Source organism: Acomys russatus, chromosome 1 (genome assembly GCF_903995435.1).
Source record: "Acomys russatus chromosome 1, mAcoRus1.1, whole genome shotgun sequence".
NCBI classification, from domain to species: Eukaryota; Metazoa; Chordata; class Mammalia; order Rodentia; family Muridae; genus Acomys; species Acomys russatus.
In genome coordinates this window covers 83,330,255-83,355,635 of record NC_067137.1, presented here as the reverse complement: position 1 = coordinate 83,355,635, position 25,381 = coordinate 83,330,255, and the positions used below count along the sequence as shown (strand labels likewise).

At 39.3% G+C, this 25,381-nt stretch overlaps 1 protein-coding gene across 2 annotated transcripts in view; it reads right to left on the bottom strand.

The window, feature by feature from the left end:
• Mnat1 (MNAT1 component of CDK activating kinase) overlaps window positions 1–25,381 on the bottom strand; it is a 149,365-nt gene that overhangs the window by 28,807 nt on the left and 95,177 nt on the right. For both annotated transcript variants that reach the window (XM_051147494.1, XM_051147502.1), the window contains exon 7: window positions 24,392–24,513. In XM_051147494.1, the coding sequence (XP_051003451.1) occupies window positions 24,392–24,513 (122 nt within the window). The remainder of the gene's footprint in view (window positions 1–24,391; window positions 24,514–25,381) is intronic.

Below are 25,381 nucleotides of genomic sequence, written 5' to 3'. Positions count from 1 at the left end.
AAAACCACGCATGTGTCAGAGTCAGAGGCTTACAGGCTCCCCCCACTTTCACATGGCTCTCTGCTCTTTGCTTGTGGTATAAGATGTGATCTCTCAAACACTCCTGCTATCATACCTGCATCCTCCTCCACCCCACGACAGACTCTTATCCCGCTGGGAACATAACCCAAAATAAATTCTTTTTTTTGTTTGTTTCTTTTGTTTTGTTTTTCGAGACAGGGTTTCTCTGTGTAGCCTTGGCCATCCTGGACTCACTTTGGAGACCAGGCTGGCCTCAAACTCACAGCGATTCGCCTGCCTCTGCCTCCCGAGTGCTGAGATTAAAGGCGTGCGCCACAACGCCTGGCTCCAAAATAAATTCTTTCATCTATACATTGCCTTAGTCATGGTATTTTATCACAGCAACAGAAAACTAACTACTACAATCACATATCATGGTTAACTGTCTTTGAGAATTAATGCCAAGGGTGCAGAATAAAAATTAAATAAAGTATGTTAATGAGATATACATATATTTAATTAAAGCAAACTAAATGCACTTAACATTTAAAGAATGAAAATAGGAAAAAAAAAAAAAACAAAAAAACCCAAACAGCTGAAATCCCTGGATACTCTAATATTTTCTTGAACAGTAAGGGGAATTTTTGTTTGTGAAAATAGCAGCAAATGGGCCAGCAAATTGCACTTAGTGCCTACTCCCAAGCCTTCCAATCTGAGGCCCAAAGACCACATGGGGAAGGAAAACAGACTCCACAAAATTCTCTTCTGACCTCCATAGCTATGATATGCTTCTGTGCCCTCACACTCAAAATAAATAAGGGTTTTGAAAATTGATAACTTTAAAAAATGAAATTCTATACTAAGTGAAATGACAGTCCTAAGCACATTTAAGACAGAGTGACAAAGAATACCTAGGGAAATTGAAAGTTGCTGTGGTTTTACAAAGAAAAATTAAAAACATTTTACTAAGTACAAAAGAATTAAACTAATGTCAGTCTAATTTTAAACTTCACTTATATAAGAAAAAAATATTATGCGGCTCCAGGCTTAGGAGCACTTGTTGCTCTTAGAGAGGACCTAGGTTCAGTTCCTGGCACAACTACCATGGGATCTAATGCCTTCTTCTGGCAAGCATTATATGAACATAGTACACAGACATACATGTAGGCAAAAACACTCATACACATTTAAAAAATAATAATGATAAATTAAATGTAAATGCTATTAAGAAAAACCCTGGGCACGTTGGAACACATCATTAATCCCAGCACTTGGGGAGGGGGGGGGGATTTCTGTAAATTTGGAATTAGCTTGAACTACATAGCAATTCCAAGGCCAGGCATGGCTACACAGAAATTTTGTCTTAGGCAAGCAAATAAAAATAAATTAATTAATTAAAAAAAAAAAAAGGGCAGGACTTTAATGAAACTTGAGTACAACCGGTTTTGTTTAAGTCATGACAGTCTTAATGTTAAGTGGCAAGGGAGAAGAAGAGGCGGGTTAGGGAAGAGGTGGGAACACACAGTGCCAGCATGCTTTGGTAAGAAGAAAATGTTCCTGTTGAGTGCAGTTGTCTTTAAAAAATCAATAAAACAAGAAACGGAAGTGGAAAATGCAATTGAATCTATGAAATGTCGAGGAGTCCCTGTTGTGTGAAAACTAAACATGCTCTACTTAATAAGCAGTGGGTGGCATAATTTAAAAGACAAAGGCTCAGCATGGTGGTGCAATGCCTTTGATTCCTGAAGTTGGGAAGCAGAGGCTGGTGGGTCTACTTGAGTGCAAGGCCAGCCTGGTCTACATAGTAAGATCCAGGTCAGCTGGGGTCCAGGTCAGTGAGCCTATTCTCAAACAAACAACAGTAACAAAAGGGGCAATGACGCTTACAAATCAGTCTCCTGATCATGAAAAAGTAACCTCCACCTAAAGGCAATTACTGCGCATTCAACTGCCTAGGTCCAAAATGAAGCTATGATTTTAAACACCAAATGACTGGAATGGATTATTTCAGACATATAGTCAACCAATCAAGATCATACCAGCCTCCACAAAAAAATGAAAGGCCACCAAGGAATATCAACCTCACATAATAAAATATTTTGTATCACTGACTAATTTGTCAAAATGTCACCTTTATTTTAGATCAACAACAAGCATAAACAGCAGAAACTCACTCAAGACAGTCCCCTGACCCAGAAGCACAGTGTGACAGTCAATACTACTGATGAGTCTAACTTTTGATCTCCTAAAATTACCAGCAGTGAGCTAGAAAACAAGATGAAGAAAAGCAAAGAAGAAACCAGTCTTGTAGACAGAAAACCACAAGGCATTTGTACAAAGCAAATACAAACATGTATACTGGGGAAGAGGGGTTATATTTAGATATAAAACTGTATAAAAGATATCCTTACAATGTGAAATTAGGAGCAATAAATTGGTAAGAACTACAAATAGTCTAGAAACAGTAAAGGGTTAAGTAAGCACAAGCTACCTAGAGTACTAATAACACTCTTAGTTTCAGCAACAATTGTATATAAAATGTAAACACTCTACCAGGTATCTGGGAAGTGGGTAATGTGCTCACTGCTGCTCAGGAAGACTGACTTTGGGGTTTCCTCTTTATAGACAAGCACTCTCGTCAGGGTGTCACAACTCCACAGTTATAATACTTCACTACACATCTAAGATCAACTATTTTAAAAGCGCGCGTGCGCGCGCGCGCGCACACACACACACACACAGAGAGAGAGAGAGACAGACAGACAGACAGACAGACAGACAGACAGACAGAGACAGAGACACTGATGAATTTGTACCTAGTGCTGAGAGTGAGCTTTGAGGACATGTCTCTCTCCCAGGCTGCCTATTTTGGTCCAGCCTAGCAGCTGTGGCAAGTGATCCTGGTGCATTAGCAGGATGCAGCAGCTGCATGTGTTCTCTGGCAGCAGAATAAATGCAATGCTTGTCCCAAATGACTGGCCCAAGCAGCTGCCCCAGCCATTCAGATGTTTGTTGCACTAGGTCACAAAGTCGGGTGTTCCATGGTACACTCTAAAGACTGCACAACTAAGGCAAGCCTTGTCTCTATGAAAGGCATCTGGGTCAAGACAAAGCCTTGGTACCTTCTTTGCCCACACCTTTACCTGAAGCCAGGTTCTGAGTGCTATCCATCTAGTACTTTAAATCTCTACAGTCTTTCTCTCTAGCCTGCACTTAGTGCTTAAATCTCTCTCTCTCTCTCTCTCTCTCTCTCTCTCTCTCTCTCTCTCTCTCTCTCTCTCTCTCTCAATCTTGGCCTTTCAAACATGTCTTCCATAAATACCATTCTAAAACATAAATCTGACTACCCCATATATGTAAACTACAAGCTCTCCACTCAAAATGCATTTGTTCAGAATCTAGTGACAGAAGGAGCAGTTTAATTTCTATTTTGATCTAGGACACAGGTAAAAGGGAGCAGAGAAAGTATTACTTCATCCAAGAGTCTGCGATGGAAAATAAGGTTCTTTGTGATCTCATCCTAACTAGTTTGCGATATTCTCTGCTATGAGCCCTGTGTTCTTATTAGACGGAACCACTTATGCTTCCCTCAAAGGCATCTCATTCTTTTAAATCCATTTTCCCCCAATCGCTGAGGGTTTGCAGCCTTTCTCTGTGCATGCTGTTAGCACTCATTCACTCTTGAAAGCAGAGCTGCATGTCCACATTACTACAATGTCTTGCTTGAGCCTCTCCTGCCTTATGCTGCTGTTGACATGACAGACTCTAGCCCATTATCAGCTGCTGAGAGGCCAGAGTCATGGTTGACAGACCATAATACTTCATGTACTTCATGAGGAAGCAGAAGATTGGCATTGAGCACTATCTACCTTTCCACTGTACTTATTTATTAACTTATTAAAAAGTTAATTCCCAATCATCCGTGCCTCAGGAGACTGGACTGGGCCAGCAAAGTAGCTCAGAGGGGAAAGACATTTGCCACAAAATCTGACAACCTCAGATAGATCTATGAAACCCACATGATAGACCGGTAGTTCTCAAGCTCTGGGTTGTGACCCCTTTGAAGGCTAAGTAAGACCATCAGAAAACATTATGATTCGTAACAGTAGCAAAATAACAGTTATGAAGTAGCAACAAAAATATTTTTTTTAACAAAAATAATTTTATGGTTGGGGTCACCACATGAGGAACTGTATTAAGGGGTCACAGCGTTAGGAAGGTTGAGCACCACTGTGACAGACAAAAGAATCAACTCCTACAAGTTGCACACTTTGTAATACATAACACACACACACGCACACACACACACACACACACACACTCACACTCACACTATTTTAAAGAAACTATGGAGTAAAGTGACATGATGGAGTAAATTGGAGTGCAGTGAAATGAAGAAAAAAAATTAGTAACAGACATATTCATACTGAGGAAGGCTTACAATCTGTTGGAAAGACTAAAAAATATTAAAGGAAAAAATTATTTAAAGTGATCTTAAAGGAGGATGGCTTCCTGAGGCAGCTTTCAAAGACCTCAATATTTCCTTTACGGCCAAAACTAACACTGCTTTAATGACCTCTACTTTTTGAGCTAGAAAAGTAACTATAAAAGCCAGTTTTGCTTTAGCTAAGCATACTGTATTTTTCTGACCTCTAAATGCAAAATTTTGGAGTTTGAAGAAATGAAATGTAGACCTTTTAGCATTAGGGGGTTGGGTGTTTCTTTGTTTTGGGTTGAATGTGGGTGTTTCCCACCAAAATATTTAATTGTTTGACAATCTACTTATTTCAAGATTTAATTATAAATTGACAGAAAGATGTAAAATGTTCCCTTATGAGTTTCACATTTTACTTAGAAATGTCAGGTACAATGATTCATATGTATAGTTCCAGCTCCTTGGAAGGCTGAGGCGGCAGGATTGTTCAGACCACAAGAAAGAGACCAGCCTGGGCAACAATATAATCAGATCTTATCTAAAAAAATATAAACAAACAAAAACTAGTGCCTAAAATTGTAAGTTCTCCAGATTTGATATACACTTAAAAATTCACTATTACTGTTTCAATCGGCTTAAAGCTAAAAATGGAAAGTTCAGAACTCTATCACACACTTTGCTGATAGGCATTAGGGATTACTGGGAACAAAAGGTTAAATCCGTAGCTCTATGGGCCTTCGACAAGGAGGGGAATTCCTTCAATAAATGGTACTGGACAGCTGGGCGTCTGTATGGACAAAAGACCATCATGGACAGTTAGTTGATTATATAAACAAGAAGTAAGTGAACATGGCTTTCTCAAGATGCTTAGATTAAGATTTATTAAGATTTAAAACTCTGAAACTTTTAGAGAATAGCATGTTTTAGATAGAACATCTAAACACAACCCATAGGGGAAAAAACATTAAGCCAGATTTCAATGAAACTTTCAATATATTAAAGACAAGATGATGGGGGCTGGAGAGATAGCTCAGTTAGGAAAGCCCCTGCTGTACAAGGAGACCCAGCTTATCGGTTGTAAGCTGTGTCCACATATCTGTATTGATATGAGTTCTGTTGCTATCAATTGATGACATAGCACATTTACCTATAGCAGAACTTGTATACAAACTAAAAAAAACTCCCACATTAGACATATACCATTTCACCAGTTACCATTTGAAAAGAAACTAATTTGTTTCTCAGCTATGTGTTCTAGAAATAGGCATGTGACAGAACAGATGAAATTTGATCTACTTTCTGCTTTAGTCTAAGTACTGAAAATTTGCCCAGTCATTGACAACTTTTTTACTCAATCGTCCTTCCTTCCTGTACTCAATGTCCCCAATAATGGAAAGTGTTAATGGCCACATTTCTTTTTTTTTTTTTTTTTCGAGAGAGGGTTTCTCTGTATAGCCTTGGCTGTCCTGGACTCACTTTGTAGACCAGGCTGGCCTCGAACTCACAGCGATCCGCCTGCCCCTACCTCCCGGGTGCTGGGATTAAAGGCGTGCGCCACCACGCCCGGCTCCCTAAAGATTTATTTTATTATTATGTATACAGTGTTGTCTGCTTGTTTACTTGTAGGCCAGAAGAGGGCACCAGGTTACATTATAGATGGTTGTGAGCCACCATGTGGTTGCTGGGAATTGAACTCAGGACCTTTGGAAGAGCAGACGATGCTCTTAACCACTGAGCCATCTCTCCAGCCCCAAAGATTTATTTATTTATTATGTATACAGATTTTGTTATAGATGGTTATGAGCTAACATGTGGTTGCTGGGAATTGAACTCATGACCTTTGGAAGGGCAGTCAGTGCTCTTACCCTCTGAGCCACCTCTCCAGCCCTAATGGCCACATTTCTAAGACCCCCATTCAGATTATTTTTTTCTCTGTACGTCTTAGTATCTCTGTCTGTCTGCCTGCCTGTCCCTTTGGTTTTTAAAAAGAGGGTTTCTCTGTGTAATCTTGGCTGTCCTGGAACTCACTGTGTAGATCAGGCTGGCCTCAAACTCAGATATCCACCTGCCTCTGCCTACTGAGTGCTGGGATTAAAGACAGGCACCACTACCAGTAGCCTTTAGTATCCTTTAAAAGACACTTATTTATTTATTTATTTATTGGTTTTTCAAGACATGGTTTCTCTATGTTATCTTGGCCATCCTGGACTCTCTTTGGAGACCAGGCTGGCCTCGAACTCACAGAGATCCACCTGCCTCTGCCTCCTGACTCCTGGGATTAAAGGCGTGCGCCACCACACCAGGCTTATTTTTATTTTTTATGTATATGTGAATACCAACATGTATGTATGTATACCATGTGAATACCTACCCCCCTATGAGGCCAGAAAGGGTACTGGAGTTACAAGTGGGTACCTGCCATCATCTGCATGCTGGGAATTGAACCCAGGTCTTCTGCAAAAGCATTAAGTTCTCTTAACTTCAGCCCTTGAGCAATGGATGGACCAGAGAATATTTTTTTTCCTGATTGATTTCACAGTACAACATAAAGAGTTAGTATATTCTTGTCTCTATTTCAAGGGTACATGAATTACCAATTATACAAACCCTGGACATATACCTGAAGTAACTATTCACTACAAGCAAGCTATGGGGTTGGCCTAAGTGCCTATGCATATATGAACAGATAAAGAAAATGGAGCTTATTTAGCCATAAAGAAAATGAAATCATGCTTGCAGGAAATTGGATGGAACTGAAAATCATCATATTAAATGAAATAAGCCTGATTCAAGAGATGAATGTCTCATGTTTTCTCTCTTATATAAAGCCTGGATTTGAAATTTGGGACAAGAGAGGGCAATGGGGAGTTGCACAGAATCAAAATATATTGCAAATGTTACAAAAATAAAATGAAGTGATTTATGTATACACTCAATACTTGCTAATAAAAGTTGATGGATGGCTACTTCATTTCTTTCTCAAATTCAAAAGCAATTTCTATTAGCCTTGCTTATTACAGATATAAATAGAAATTATATCCTACCTTAACCTCTACCACAGCTTGCTACTTTCAAACAAAAATATACACTAACCCAGAATAATTCTTTAATAGAAACCCACAACTAATGCTGTAAGTTAGAAAACAAATTTTACTTTTATGTATATGTGACATGCCAACAAAGTATATGCTAAATACCTTTAAAAACAAGTAAAAATAGATTATCATCACTCATTTGAAGTTTGATTATGATTACAAAGATTAAAATATCTAGTTTTAATTTACAAAATCTATTTGCTTAACAAATTTTCATGATTAAAAACAAAATTAAAACTACTGGAACCTATCACCAAGTGTGGTGGCACACACCTTTAATTCCAGCACTCAGGAAGCAGAGGCAGGTGGATCTCGGAGAATCTGAAGCCAGCCTGGTCTACACAGTGGGTTCCAGAACAGCCATGGCTACATAGAGATGCCTTGTCTCAAAAACACACAAACAAACAACAATAAAAGCTACTGGAACAAGTTAAAGGAAAAACACTATGCTTCTCAATTTATTTTATTTTATTTTTCAAATTTCTTACTTTTACAGCAAGTAATTATATTCATTGGTGTGTAAGTGCCAGATATACAAAATGAGGCTTCAGCCAGGCCTTCTAGATATATCCTTCAATGCAAGAAGTTTTACCAGTAGAACAACCTGAATACAAATTTATCAAGAGTCTATTAAAAGCAACAAACAGAGCCAAGGAGATGGTTCAGCACCTAAACTGCTTACCATATAAGCAGCAATCCTAAGAACCAGAATTCAGATTCCCAACACCAATACAGTTTGGTGGACTGCCTGTAATTCCAGTGCAGAGAAGTAGAGATAGGCAGTCCCTGAGTTAGCCTGGCTAGCTACACTAGCTGCATTCATGGGGTAAAGTCAAACACCTACCTCAATTAATAAGGTGAAGAACTTTTTAGCAAGACTCTCAATGTCAACCTTGGAGCCCCACATGCCCACATGTCCATGTGCCCACCATGAACACACACACACACACACACACACACACACACGAGCAAAATATTTAAATTTTAAAAATAAAATCTAGCCAGGCATGGTGGCTTTAATCCCCACACTCAGGGAGGCAGAGGCAGATGGATCACTGTGAGTTCAAGGACAGCCTGGTCTACAAAATGAGTACAGGATAGCCAGCGCTACACAGAGAAATCCTGTTTTAAAAAAACAAAACAAAACAACAACAACAACAACAAACTAAAATGTAACAAATAGAAAATGTACTAATTGTCTATTAGAAAACTATACAAATAAGTTTAAACATGGAATGCTTTAAATGGGTCATTGGATAAACATGTTTAATGATAAAGCAAGAAAGATGGCAAATTACTAATGAACATTTTTAATTATGCAGACACTGCACATGAAAATAGGAAAATCTGAAACGAGGTCAGCATACATTTCCTAATGAAACAGGGAGACAGAGAATTCTAGATGACAATTTACCAAAATTGCACCAGTGTTGCTTACAGCAGTGTCTACTCAGCAACATCAACACCATCTACTGTCAGAAGCACACACTCTGGGACCCTGCACAAGTCTGGCTATATCAGAAGCCCTAAGGTGAAGCCTGCCAATCTGGCTTCAGTGGCTGCAAGATGTGCGAAAGACCCAATAATCTAGACTTTTTAAAAATTAAAATCAGGATCCCTCTGAGCCTCTGCTGAAATCCATGAACTTTCTTCTGGAAAAGCATACATTTGGACGAATGCACAGTTCACATGCAAACATGGTATCTGCTGTGAGGCAGTCCTCTACCCAAGTGGAATCTACAGAGCTCTACAACACTTTACCTACAACACTCTCTATTGCACAGAAATTGCCAAAATTAAATTAAATTACAAACAAAAAATTAAGAGTAAGCTATGAGGCAAGCCCTCAAGTACAACATATCACTATGTCTTCCAGCTTGTCTTTATTTACTTAGATTGCAAGACTGACAAAACCTATGGGGCCTAACTTTCAAATTTCAGAACTTTGTTGAGTTTATAGGTTGGACTGGTGGCCTTTCCAATTCAGAGTCTAACGTGATCATGACTCCATTTGGCTCTCAATCTTCCTGGCTGCAAGAGTAAATCTCTTAGAGAGTTTTTTTAAGCTCATGGTTTTTCTCGGTGTGGTTCATGACTCATATCCTACACCATGCACTTTAAGCACATCCTTTATTCCTTTATATTTTATACTAAGAACTAAAAGTAAATCATACTGACCTAAAATTATGGCACCATAACAAAAGAACAGTCCAAAATTTTAAATGTTGATTAGAGCATCTATAACTGTCAAAGTTTATTTTCCCAAACAATTTTGGGTTTCTGTGTGAATATATGTGTGTGAATACACACACACACACACACACACACTATGATAATAAATTGAACCACATTAAAATATTAATGTTAACGTAGAAAAACATTCCATTAAAAAAAAAACCACTGTGTGCACACCTGCTATTCTCCTATCAACTTAAGCAGGAAACCATTTCTCCTCTACATCATGAGCAATAGAAAAGTACTTATTAAAACATTAATCACAGTCCATTATATTCTGACTCACTGCCAAAAATTCCCATTACATCATTGAAAATATCTATTAACCAAAACCTGCTTCTGACAAGTTACAGGAGTGCCATGTTTAAAACTCAGTAATGTAAAAGTCTATTTTAAAAGAATAGTCACAAAATTGATTTTGCAGTGGCAGCAAAAATAATTAATTTTTTCCGACATTTATTACTGCAGAGTTGACTTAGCTAGTGTTTCTAATGTAAAATTATTCAAAAATATTTCAAATTTTACATTATTAGACACTTTTGCCATGAAAACATTAAATACCAATGTCTAAAATTAAATCACTTTAAACTATGCTGAATATACCCCTCTAAATAAAACTATGCTCACTTGTGTAAATATGGGTCTTGTTTAGAGCCACATTTCACAGGAAATTGTCCCAAATGAAAACCATCCCTGTTTTCCACTCCCACTCTTTAGGATTTATGTTTTTGCATTTAAAACTAGTTATATTAAAAAAAGGGGGGGGGGGGAACCAGCCCCCCACCCCCAGTCAGAATCCTGACTACTCCGGGGTCTCAGGACTGTGCAGAAATGCCTAGATTGCATTTCTCCAGCTGCTTGTTTGGGAAGTGGCAACATTGGTTTCCCACCCTACGGTAGAGTCTACCACAAACCAGGAGGAAAGTATAAAATGCTTAATTAATAAAATGCTAAGCCAAAGGCAAAGGGTTTGTAGGCAACTGTTACCCAGGACAGAAACCACTTATGGGAAATGATTTCACATTCTGGGGAGAAGGGGCTCAATATTGAAATCATTGGTTATTTTTCCTACTTACTTATATCTCAAAGTTTTTCAATAATGGCTATGTATTTCCTACAATGAGAAGAAAGGGAGAAAAAGCAATGAACTTATTTTAATTTCTTAAAATTACCAAAGAGGCTGACTTGCCCTGATACATTGGGCTCACTGCTTCTTTCAGTTTACACTTTCATAGCATCTCTTTCCAAAAAATGAGTGACAACTCCTACAGCTCATATAAAATTAAGAATTTCTAGTGTTCTCGTTTATGTTTTTGTTAATGTTTCTTGCATTTCATCTAATTAGAAAACTCATGATAGAAGAATTTACAGTTATTTAAAAATTAATCATATCTTAGTTAATAAGGAAACAGAAAAGAAACAGACCAAGTTGAGAATCACAGACCATGATACACATAATTTGCCAGAGTACTTTAGTCAAGTCTGTGTGTTTTATATTTGAAAGGTTAAAGGCATCACTAAATGACACACATCTAATCACCTCCCACTAACTCAATATCCAGGTTCCTTTTTTAGTTTTTTTCTTTAGTCTCTTTAAATGGAAATGCAATTTCTACATTCCTAATTTTACAAAGAATATCTCTATATGAAAGTGTTTGTTAAGACGGCATGTTGTTGCTGTTTTGATTTGTTGTTGTTTTGTTTTGCTTTTTGCGACAGGGTTTCTCTGTGTAGCCTTGGCTGTTCAGGACTTGCTTTGTAGACCAGGCTGGCCTCAAACTCACAGAGATCTGCCTGCCTCTGCCTCCTCCAGTGCTGAGATTAAAGGCATGTGCCACCATGCACAGCTAAGACAGTTATGACTATTTCAAGACACAGAAAAATAGACAACTAAATCCCAGTTTGTGATCCCAATCTCTCAATTAGAAAATGAAGCTTTAACGAATGATTTTACACTCTGTTGTCAATTTAACCTAGGAACAGACATGGAATTCAAAGAGACTCATTCTCCAATTGCAACTTCTGCTTCTTTTTCTCTCCTTATAAACATACAATTCATTAAACAACAGTATGATGAGATGCCAAGTAGTCACTAGAGCCCCCAATCTAAACTGATGGTAACCAAAAATATAAGACACATACACAAGCATTTGGCGGCCAAAAATATTTAAATAAAGTAATTAGTCAACTAACTAATAAAGGCAAGGCTTGGGACAGGGAAATGGCTGGTGGGTACAGTGCCTGCTGCACAAGCTTAAGGACCTGAGTTGGCATTGCCAGCATTCACGTACAAGCTGGTGGATGCTCAGTGCTTGGAAGGCAGAGACAGGAAGACCCCAGGAGCAAGCCCATTGAGCACAATCAGTGAAATTCAGGTTTAGTGAGAGACTGCCACAAAACATAAGGTGGAGAATCACTGAAAAAGACATACCGACCTCTGGCCTCCACACAGAGACATGAGCACATACACATACCCTCATGTGCAGAATTCCAAGTAATTTAAATAGACACTGCACCACCAAGAAATTGGAGAAGAGCTCCCTGAAGATGGGAGAAGGAGGTAAGAGTAACTCTACAGTAGAGAAGCTTAACAACTCCTCAGCTTGGCGACCGATCAAGGTTGACACCAAATGCAGCAGGACATACAAACAATATATATTCTCCCTTCCCCCTGCTCCCCTTCCCCGCTCTTTTTTGTTTTCCTTGAGACAAGGTCTGACTGCATCTCTGGCTGTCCTGGAACTCACTATGTAGACAAGGCTGGCCTTGAACACACAGAGATCTGCCTGGCTCTGGAATTAAAGGCTGGTGCCACTCCATCCAGCTAACAATATATATATTCTTGGCGTGATGAAAATAGTAACCGATGTTTGTGGTACGCCTCATCAACATGTATAACCCTGATCTCATTGTGAAGGGTGAAGAAGCATATAAATGTCTATGAAAGGATGTTCTACAAAATACAGGCATGATACACTCCAGGCAATCATGGTCATCAGGGACAGAGAGCCTCAACAACATTGCCAAAGCAAAGAAGAGCCCACGAGAAAGGCTATTAAGTATGTCATAATCCTTAATAGGAACTGGAATAGAAAAAATGCTAGGTAAGACTAAGGGAATCTAAAGAAAGAAATTTTAGTTAACAAAAATAATTCAATCTTGGTTAATTCTAACAAAGATGCCATACCACTGCTAGCTGTCAGAAGGGAAATGATGCAGACTATGGGGATGAGATGATATAGTCTACTTGTATATTCTCTGTCTTAGCAGTGACTTTATGAATCCAAAGCTGCTCTAATACAGTCACTCTGGGAGAGCAGCAGAGACAGGGTCTCATTTCCTGGCCTATGCTAGCCTCCACCTCACTGTGCACTACACACTTCTGTTTCTGCCCCGAGAGTGACATGTATGAGCCACCACACCTGGGAAAGGCCTGTGCATGTTTGTTTTGTTTTGTTAATTTCTAGCAGACTTTTTTGCAGTAATGTATATGCTGATGCTAACATCTGCATGAATATATGAAGAAGTTGAAATAGCAAAATATAAAAAACAAAATAAAACCAAGCCAGACCACACAAAAATAAGCTACAGGACTGATGTCCATATTCAGAATTACTATTAAATCAAAGTAATCAGGACACCATAATTCCAGTGTCATCAGCAAACAAAGCAGTAATCAGAGGCACACACGTGTACAGTCAGCTCACTTCTCACTAAGGCACAGATGTACTTCAGTGGAGAAAAGGCGGTCTTTGACAATCTGTACAAAACCACTCAATATCCTTATGTCCCTGAAAAACACCAGAGCATAATTCTCACCACATAAAAAATGAGCTGCAAAGGAATCGCAGACCTAAATGACATCATACCCAAGACAACAATAAAGTGTCTAAAAGAAAACATGTGCAAAGTTACTCTGACTGATTCAGGGCAAAGCTTCCTGGATATGACACCTAAAGCATAAGCTATAAAAAGGAAAATAAAACTAGGTAAAATGGACTCAATCAAAATTAGAATCTACATCCTTCCAAAGAACACTTAGGAACTGAAAAGATAAGCCCCAGACTGAGAAGGTATGTTTGTCAGTCATATCAGGTATCTTAAATCTAGAATAGACAAAAATATATTGCTTTAGACTCAGTTTAAAAAATACAATAAACCACCCAACAACAAAAGGAGTAAAAGATCTGAGGAAACACTTCATCAAAAAAAAAAGAAGAAGAAGAAGAAAAGCAGCAAAGCACATGAAGTGATTCTCAGTGTCGCCAATCACTAGAGAAATAACCTTTCAAACACAGTACCACCACCCATCCATTAAAATAGCTAAAAGTTTGTAAAGATTAACTATATCGAGTGCTGACAAATGAGGTAACTGAAGCTCGGAGACTCCACAGGAGAAGGTGAACAAAAAATGATGTAACCCCTTCGGAAAACAGCTGTGAGTTTCTTAAAAACTTAAATAAGTATCTATAAATGGCACAATCTTCTGCTCCTAAGTATTCAATCCAAAAAAAGCAAATATGCACATTCTGAGAGAAGTATTCCTACCAGATTTGGTTAAAAGACCAACACTGCAGAACAATTTGGAAATAACTCAAATACCTATCAGCAGGTAAAGAGATAAACTGTGGTACATACAAAAAATGGGATGCTGCTTTGTAATAAAAACCAATGAATTGGGGCTGGAGAGATGGCCCAGCGGTTGAGAGCTCTGATTAACCTTCCAAAGGACAACAGAAGATGAGAGAGAGGCTGAGAAAAGAGAGAGGGAGGGGGGAGGGAGGGAGGGAGGGAAGGAGAGAAGGAGAAAGGGAGAGAGAGAGAACACAGACTCAGGGAGACAGGCAAGTGGATCTTTGTGAATTCCAGGCCAGCCTGGTCTATAAAGCGAATCCCAGACTGCCAAGGCTACACAAAGAATATCCACCCCCCGCCCCCCGCCCTCTCTCACACACACACAGCACACCAAGCAAACAAACAGAAACCAAAACCTAATGAATCACTGATTCATACACTACAGCATGGGTGACTGACAAAGTGTACTATACTAACCCAAACAAGCCAGACAAAACCAAACACATCTAGTATTATTTCATTCATTTAAAATGCTAAAAGCTATAAATGAATGTATAATTTGGAAAGCATATTAGTGGGTTTCCTGGTGGAGACTGAGAGGTTAGGAGAAAAAATCACAAGTGACAGCAGGAAACTTTAGGAGTCTATAGACACATTTGTTACCCTGATTATGCTTACAAAAGCTCAGCAAACCCTATCCTTTAATCATGTGGGTAAAGACAGAAGGTATATATGTTAATCTGCTCAACGCTGTTTCAAATAGAATGAAATTTATTCTATCTTGAACTGACATGTAGGCCCAGTGGGTCCTTTCACTTACATAAAGAAACATTATGGGGTCCTAGTGATCTTACTTTTACTATAGACTGAAACGTATTTTATAATCTTAGAAATTACTTCAATTATTTCCCATAATGCTAAAACAAAACAAAACAAAGCAAGAAGCCAAAATTCACTTAAAGGATGATGCTACAGTTAAATAAATCATAGCAATTGTACTAATTCTCCATGTCCTCAAAAAAAATTATTACCCAAATTACAGCACCTAAGATGGCAAAGACATTTAAGCACACTGTCTTCAAAGGCTATCTTTAAAGTCTCATTTAAGCTTTCAGAAGATACACTTAATTCAGAATTTTGTTCTCAGCTCATATGGTAAAGAAGAAGGATGACAAAGGAACACAGTCACTACTGCTGGGTAAATTATAAACACTGAGGGGTAGGGGGGCTGTTCAGCTAGTGATGAGGACAAAAGTAATCATGGAAGGAAACCCTCAGGCGTACCCAGGTGATCTCAAGCTAAAAATGCACTGAGTTACTAACAGTGTGCCTGAGTGTCTGTGTGTGTGTGTGTGTGTGTGTGCGCGCGCGCGCGATCTTTATGTCTGTGCACATGTTTATGGATGCATTCAACTGTACATGTGCCTGTGGAAACAGGAGGTCAACATTGGGAGCCTTCCTCTACCACTGTCCACCTCTTTTTTTTTTTTTCAGGATGAGGGAATATTTATTTCAATTAATCAATGTGTACACCTTTACAAAAAGGCAATATTCAGTATTTTGCTGTCACAATATACTGTTTTAGGTCATTGTGGTAATAAACTCATAACAGCTTTAAGCCTAAATTCAGATAATACTTAGATATAAGAGTTTCCACTGAAGATAGATAATAGACAGACACACACACACATTTTACTCATTCAGTTGTTTTTTTTTTTTAATTTATTACAATTTATTCAGATTACATCTCCATTGTTACCCCTCACTTATATCTTCCTGTTCCCACCCTCCCTCCCTCTTCTGGCCTATTCCACTCCCCTAGACCTCTGACAGAAGGAAACCTGCTCCCCCACCATATGACCACAGCCTATCAGGTCTCATCCCAATAGCCTGAAATGGTTTTTTGGTAAATTTATAGACTGTGCAACCTTGACAATTCAAGTTTAGAGCATTTCTCTCAGCCCTGAACAGACACCACATACTAATCTGCAATCAATGGGGTCTATTTTTCGGTAAGAACAGAAAGAAAATGTCACCCAATTCAAACTGTCTGCACTCTGCAGGATGGATTTTACTCTACAATAATTAGTGACAAGAAGAGTAATCATTCACCCTGCTAAAGGAACGTATATCAACATCCTTCCACGGTGCTTGGTTGCCATAACAAACTTGATACCATTTCCAGATGCTATAGGCAAGGATGTATGCATGTGGACTTCTGGACACACACACACACACACACACACACACACACACACACACACACACAGAGGAATGAATAATTAATTGGATAGGTCCTTTTAACTGATGTTTATAAGCCTAAAAATGAACCTCTTACAATAACTGAATGAGATGGCAATCATCTCGAGATATATTAAAAGCCATTTATCTATACTTTACAAACTATCAAATCTTGATGTCACAAAAAGAATAAAGGATGTTAGTAAAAGTTAGACATTATTATCTATATATTTGGAATTCTGACTCCATACCATAACTTGACACAAAAATGCAAAAAGAGCCAGGTGTAATAAAAACCTCAAAATCATTAGAGATATATTTGAAATCTGGACTGGGCCTACAGAGAATGCAATGCTATGTTCATGTGTGACTGTCAGTCAGCTCTGGCTGCAGTCAAAGGGCACTGTCAATTTTGGTTATGCACATAACAGAGAAGGAGACAAGGAGTAACAATCTGGATGTGCTATTTAAGTCCCTGATAATTTATCTGACAAAAATTGTCTTTTACTATTCACTTATTCATAAAACAACTTTAAATCTTTTTTAAAGTGTTAATTGGGCACATGTGGTAGGGATAGCTATTCTTCCTATTGAAACGGGGATCCCATGGAGCACTGCGGTGTCTCCTTTATGACAGTGGAAACTCAGAGGCCGTCTCTGTTTTCCAGAGGCTATGCTTACCTGTGCTCTTAAGCAGTCTTCCTTAGACTTCAGAAGATCGCTAGACCCCAAAACAATCATGTGGCGAATTCTGCTCCGTACCTCTTGTTTAAATCTGCACTTCTCAAGGTGTCCATACCCCAAATAGCGATTTATTTTATATAAAACTCCACTGTGAGTGAGTACGGTATGCACACATAAACATGCATCCTCATACACACAACCAAAATAACTTTCACAAAACTATACATTTCTTAAACAAGGATAATGTCCTTCACTAGTTCACTTTCCATCTCACTCCCTTTTAAAATAGACATGGGATGGTGACTGGGTCCGACTGGCAGACTGCTGCGCCCAGCAGGCATAGCACTCTGAGTTTGAGCCCCAAACGTACAATGATATGGTGGCTCTCATCTGTACCTCCATCACTTGGAAGGTGGAAGCAGGAGGATCAAGAAGTTCAAGGTTATCCTTGGCTACATGGAGAGTTGGAAGCCAGTCTAGATTATAGGAAACTATGTCTCAAAAAATTAAATCAACAAAAATAGATATATAATGTGAAAGCATTAAGGATAAAAAAAATCCTCAATACATCATGTTAAAATATCTCAGTACTGCGTAAGTTGAATCTTAGAATGAGATTGGGTTAATTTTGTGTAACAAACAAAAACCACTTTCAGAGTCAAGAAAAGAAAAGGACAGAGTCACTAAGCCTTAACATCTTTAAGCAAATGAATGATAAAGCTTTCAACAACTAAGCCTTTCCTAAGAAAGAATAGCAGTTCTCTGTGTGTCTGTCTGTCTCTCTGTGTCTCTCTCTGTCTCTCTCTCTCTCTCTCCCTCCCTCCCTCTCTCTGTGTCAGGGTTTCTCTGTGTAGCCTTGGCTGTCCTGGACTCATTTTGTAGACGAGGCTGACCTCAAACTCAACAGCAATCTGCCTGACTGAGTGTGGAGATTAAAGGAGTGTGCCACCATGTCTGCCTAGAAGGGCAGTTTCAGAGCAAAGTTCTAGATCTCTAGACGTGCAGAAGCAAAAGCTGATTGTGCTGGTGCCTGCCTGTGACAGGAGCACCAGGAGGCAGAGGCAGGAGGATTCTGATTGCGCTGGTGCCTGCCTGTGACAGGAGCATCCAGGAGGCAGAGGCAGGAGGATTCTGAGCTAGAGGTCAGCTTGGAATACATACTGAGATCCTGTCTAGAGATGTGGGTGTGAGGTGACAGGAGGAGGCAGAAACAGGGAGAGAGAAAAGTCAAGAATAGTAACAGGTTTTGAAATGTTATCTAAACCAGCATCAAGCAAATACAAAGTCATAGAGAAACAGAATCTTCTCCCACCCTTCAATACTTGAGAATGAAAAGCAAGCCCTGGTGGCCATGTGACACATGTTTTACAATTTTGTTGGTAATTTTCCTTTCCCTTAAAGGAAAAGTCTGTAAGAATGTTTCCAGAAGAAATGAACGTTTGAACCAGCAGTCTGAATAGAAAAGATTCACCCCAATCCTATCCAGCTCAAATGAGAGCCAAACTGGGAAGAAGAAAGACAGAAAAGGCAGAAGAAGGACAAGTGCACACCAAGACCCACATCTTGCCATTGTTCCCAGTTCTGGAGACTCGGTGAATTCTACCACCAGCACTCTAATTCTGCTTGCAGACAGCAGCTCATAGGAGCCAACATCATATGAGCCAATTACCAAAACAGACCCCATCTCAAATATGTATCACTGTGTGTGCTCTGTTGGTCTTTATCACTAGACAACTCTGGCTATAGCCGATTTGATTTGTATTTGGTTTGTTCACTGGTATTTTCTTGACCCCCAAGAATAACTGTTCCACAGCAAATATATCATAAAGATCTGCTTGCTGGTAAGCAAATGAAAAAATAAAACACAGTTACTATTAAAAAAAATTCACTGCTTCTCAAAAAACTTGAAAAGTCTAAAAAGATTCATTTTCCAATGTAGACAATCTTATAAAGAGTCTACAGGGTCTAACAAATTTTATAGCGATTTGGGAAGAATAAATAATAAAATCCCAATAGTAAATTGAACGTGCTCCTTTGGAATTCTATTTTTAAAAAACTATATATCACTGTGATAATTTATTATATTTGGAGCTGTTTTTCTGAGACTAATTTTAGAATATATCTCATTACATATTTTAATTAGCATTATGGTTTAATATTGTTAGTCTTAACTACAAAACTATGATTCTGGGACAGACTGCATAATTACATTTCCTCAGTGACCTTGCAGTCTCGTGAGCGTTTACTGTAGACTAAACAGCTTCCCTCAGCTGCCCTGTGTCTGACTGTTGATGAAAGACGCTTGTTTGACAACTGCTTCAAGCAGAAACATATTTTTCCATGATTGCATAAAAAGAGACTTAAAGCGTACCAGACTACAGCCAGACTAGTGGCTAAAGCACAAAGGTTCATGTTGCTGTGTGAGCTGACTTCTAATTCACACACCAACAAAACCAGGTATGAGTGAAAGGAGAGAGAGAGCGAGCCCAAACTAGCTTAGAAAGACTCGGGCAGTTACAGCCAAGCTCACGACACACATGCAGATCCTGTGACTGTGATGCCTGTGCTCATTAGAGTTCGTCATCGTATGATGCTCAAGGACTCTGTAACATGACTGTAATAGCTTACACGAACAGCATAAAAAGTAAGCACTGTGTGCTGTTGAGCAAGTCACGTTTTACTACCACCAGGTAAAAGCCCTTGACCAAACTAGTATCTAGCATGTCATTTCTCCCTTGTAGACTTTAAAATATAAGCAAAAGCTAAGTGTCTTAAATTTCTTTTTCTAGAAAAAAAACACAATCACAGTGACAGCAGATGACACAAACAGCCAATGCTTTCGCTGTGGTAGTGGCTGTACATACGCATTTGTCAAAACTCATTGGGATTCAGCCTTTCCTGAATACTACTTTAAACAACTATCTGGAAAATATAAAGAACATTTGCTATTAATTTTTAAAATACTCTACAAGTACACTAACACGTGCAAAAGTGTACTCATTAAATATAAAGTATGTGAACCAGAAATATGATTCAGCTATTAAGGGCACTTGCCTCCGAGCCTGACAATCTGAGTTTACAGCAGGGTCCAGATGGTAAAAGGCAGAACCAACTACTAAGTCGCCCCCACCTTCTGGGATCAGGCACACATGTGTGCACATAACACTACTACTACAATGTTTTTATAAGAAGATATATACATGACTGCTGAGTGCTGAAACGCCCACTGCAACTATAACGAGTGCCCATCAACATGCATTACTGCAGTGACCACTTACCCAGAAGTGTTTGTAGGAACAAGGGAAAATGGAGCGCTGGCACTCTGTTCCTACGTAGGGAAAACAGCTCAGTTTGGGTAGAGAGCAGTGTGGACAGTCATCATACGAGAACTAGAACACAACTATCCAATGGCTCTGCAAGCTTACTTTGGATACGTATCTAAACACAGTAAGGGCAGGGCCCCGATTTGTGAACACCCAGGTTCACAGCAACACTATTCACAACAACCTAGAGACACACGCAACGTCCACAGCCACGAACAGAGGAATAAAAGTGGTACGCACATAGTATGTGCCCTTATTTAACCTGAAAAGGCATGTTACATTTGAGGAATGATGCTGTGCGATGTAAGCTTAGTTTCTACTGTCTAGTTTACAACACCCACTAAAGACAGTTCTACACGACTCCATTTTATGAGGTACTTGGAGCTGCCAGATCTTGGAGACAAAAGGCACTGGGAAGGAAGGGGGATTAGGGTGTCATGTTTAATACAGTTTCAGTTTTGCAAAGTAAAAAGTTCGAGATAGGTAGTACAGATGGTTTGTTGCATGACAATATGAAACCACTTAACAAGACTAAATTGTCCAATAAATTTGTTAAGATGGCCACAATGTCTGTTACCTCATCTTTAAGAATGGAGTCATTTAAAGGATTTAACATATGAAATCGGAGGACTAGAATAAAAGCAGAATATAAGGAAGAAGAAGTATTTGAAGAGTTAATAGTTGGGGTCACTGCAAAATTAAAACAATAAAATGAAGACTAAACAAATTCAAACTTTGGCGGGGCGGGGGTTGTTGAGACAGGGTTTCTCTGTGTAGCCCTAGCTGTCCTAGAACTCACAGAGATCCACCTGCCTCTCGGCTACACTAGGCACATTTTAAGTGCTCAGTAGAACATGCACAGTGGTCACCACAGTGGATAGTACAGCATTTGTCACATTTTAGACATTTCTATGGCCTAGTTTACATTTACATTTAACTTTTTAAAAAAAAAAGAATTGTTTTATTAATTTCATGTGCATGTTTGTGTACCTGAATATATGTATCTACAAGTGGGTGGCTTACAGTCCAGGGTGGGTTCTGGGAACCCAACCAAGGTCCTCTGCAAGAGCAACAAGTGCACTTAACTGCTGAGCCAACTCTGCAGCCTGCATATTTAACTCTTGATATCATTAAGATTATATCAGCCGGGCATGGTGGCCCAAGCCTTTAATCCCAGCACTCGGGAGGCAGAGGCAGGTGGATCGCTGTTGAGTTCGGGGCCAGCCTGGTCTACAAAGTGAGTCCAGGATAGCCAAGGCTAACACAGAGAGACCTTGTCTCGGAAACAAAACAAAACAAAAGGATTATATCTATTGCCAGGCTGTTTTCTATTTCTTCTTATCATTTTTCTTTTCTTACTTTTTATTAAATTTTTTTCACTTTCCCATTTTCATGTATGAGGAGGCACACGGTGTATGTGTGTCTGTATCAATGTTTGCAAGTGGGTGTACATATATGTGGAGGTTAAACGCTGATGTCAAAAACCATCCACTATCATTCTTCCACCTTATTCAATGAGGCAGGTTCTCTCAATCAACCCCAAAGCTTGCCAATATGGCTGGTCCCATTAGTCAGTTTGCTCTGGGATCCCTCATCACTGCCTACTAAGAGTGGATTGAATGACAAGTGGGTCACCACAGGCACCTGCATTTATGTGGTTTCTAGGAGTCCTAACTCTAGACTTCATGCTCATGAGGTAAGCTCTTTAACTACTGAGCCAGCTTCCTTGTTCTAGTTACAATTCTTATGAACCCATCGTTTTCTCTGGTATTGGCTGAATAACTACTTATTCCTGTTTTCCTGTATAGATGTTACAGATGTCACATCAGCACAATTTCTTCTCTTTCCTGTCATTTGACTGTTAGTTTGAGGCCACTGAGAAGGCTCAGAGGACAAAGGTGCCTGTGCCAAGGCTGACAATCTGAATCCAAACCCATGTCCCCGCCCCCTCGCTCTTCTCTCCCTCTCCCGCTCTTACTCTCTCTGTGTATAAATATTTTTAACCCAAAACATTTTAATTTTCCAAGTAATAAACCTAACAATGTACTGCTATTATTCATGATCATTTCCATGACCTCATAAATGTAGCTTTTATAACAAATTTATTAGAAAATGCAAAACTCTTTAATAGAGGAGGCACTGTTTTAAATATTTAATCATTACTGACATTAAAGATTTTAAGGAAAGATTAAACTGATAGTTCTGGCTGTTGGTAATTCAGCCAAAGTTTTTCTAAACCAATGTCTGTGTTACATATAACTTTTCTATGTCGTAAACTTTTCTATATCATATTCTTGGGGCTATAAGGATAATATCTCAGTGGGTAAATGCATGCGGACCTGAGTGCAATCACCAGAACCCATGTAAAAGTGAGAGGTAGTGGTACCTGCTAGTGATGTAGGTTAGCCTAATCAGTGACACCCAGGTCCCAGTGAGCTATCCTATCTCAAAAGACAAACTAGATAGCTCCTAAAGATAACACCCAGGCTTGACCTCTGGCCTTCACACATACATGTACACACTTGGTCACATACAGCTGTACACACATGTGCACATACACACACACCCACACAAAATACACACATATCTTAGTCCTCATGCATTAACTATTAGCATACAGGGTAATTATGTAATTAATTTGCTGTTTAAAGGGAAGTTTTAGATTCTCCGATTTTGTTGACTTTATATTTGGAGGCTGTAGGACTTTAAGAAAACACAGAACTAAATTACATCTATCCTTAGGAGCTACCCAACACTGGATAATCAAACAATATGCTATTGTTATTTAGGCCTAACTTGGAGCCTCACCATCTTCAAGGTGTTGGTTTTAATTTGAGGACACATATAAGATTTGTTGTACGTTTCCTATTTCTTGTTTTTACTACTGCAGTCTTTAATTTTAATTACTTGGCCTCACTGTATGCATTCTTTTCTTTTCATACTTTCTTTTGTTAAGAAATAAAATTTCTGAGGTTGGGTTGTTGTGGCACACACTTTTAATCCCAGCACTTGGGAGGCAGAGGCAGGCAGATCTCTGAGTTCAAGGCCAGCCTGCTCTACAGAGTGAGTTCCAGGACAGCCAGGGCTATACAGAAAAATCCTATCTCAGAACAAAGAAAGAAAGAAAAAGAAAAAGAAACACACTTTCTGAATCAGTCTTCTATCTAATCGTTGCATTGAAAGAACAGACCAAAAAGTGACTCCCTCCATCCAGCATCATCGGTGTGAACTTGGCAAGTGTGACACTCTTCATCTGCTCCCATGACAGACTATCTTTGTTATTCATAAAAGCCATAATCTCAAATGCATTTCCTGAAAGGAAACACGCACTACAGCTGCTGAGCTGCTGTCCAGCCCAATGTTATACCTATTGAAAAGATGTTTCATGGCTTGTTCTCGTAAATCTAGTTTCAATATAGATAGAAGACAGTGACTAAATCTTTTTTTATGAGAAGGTACTGAATTCATAGTTTTACTAGCCTATTATTTATTAAGGTAATTAATCCCCAATTTAAAGAACAAGCAGTAAGCTAAAATAGCCACTTCAAATGTCTGCCAAAGACAGCCTGAAAAAGAGAACTGCTGCATTCCAGTCCTAATCTCAAGAACCTAGCAAGTACACTGAAAAGTCAATATATTGACTAAAACTTAATTTCGTATTAAGCATAACTTACTTTTAAGAAATGGGATTAAGTTCTGAAGAGCAAAGCCCTAAGAATGTTAAAATGTCAACGACATAAGAACAGCAACAGCACAGCTCTGCACAGCAGCTGCCCATGGCAGAAAGTGCTTCTGACGCCTACCCGAGCCTTCCCAGCATCTCCAGCGCAGGAACCTGCGGTCCACAGGTCTCTATCTGCAGGGGCTGGTATTCATAAAGAGCTTCCTCAAGCTTCTGGATCGGTGCTAAGGAGATCTGCTGACCCTGTAAGAGAAATGAAGAAACACATTTAATAATATTTTCGTATTGCTATTTGTGTTCATTTTCAAGATGAAATAAATTTCTCACATTAAAAAGAATAGCCATGGGCTGGAGAGATGGTTCAGCAGTTAAGAGCACTGGCTGCTCTTCCTGAGGTCCGGAGTTCAATTCCCAGCAACCACATGGTGGCTCACAACCATCTATAATGTGATCTGATGCATACTGTATACATAATAGCCATTAGCAGCTATCACTTGTTGCTCTTGTAGAGGGCCCAAGTTCAGTCCCCAGCACCCATGTTGAGCTGCTCACAACTGCTTGTGACCCCAGCACTAGAGAATCCAATGCACTCTCCTAGTCACTGCGGCGAGGTGCGCATTCCCACAGACAGACAGACACATGTAACAAGAAAGCGATTCAGACTAAGGAAGTTCAGCTATACGAGGTACTAGTCACGTGGTACAGATAAACTAAAACTGGCTGTGTGTGCTGTGAGTGCACAGTACAGACTGAAGTGATATAGACAATCCAAAGGAGGCGTGGGCACTGGCTGTCACTGAAAGCTTGTTCTGAAGCCACCAGCCACAGAGCTTAGGTGCATCTCAGCACCCACCAAGCAAGAAGGAAAGATTTCTGTTGGAACAGGGAGATGCATCAACTGAAGAGCTCACATGATGCTGGTGCTTTAGTGGGTGCTTCAAACGTGTGGATGGTTAACCTTGGCTGTCAACCTGACTGGATCTAAAACGTAAGTAAGAAGAAAGGCTCTGGGCTGCAGAGATGGCTCAGAGGTTAAGAGCACTGACTGCTCTTCCAGAGGTCCTGAGTTCAATTCCCAGCAACCACATGGTGGCTCACAACCATCTAGACT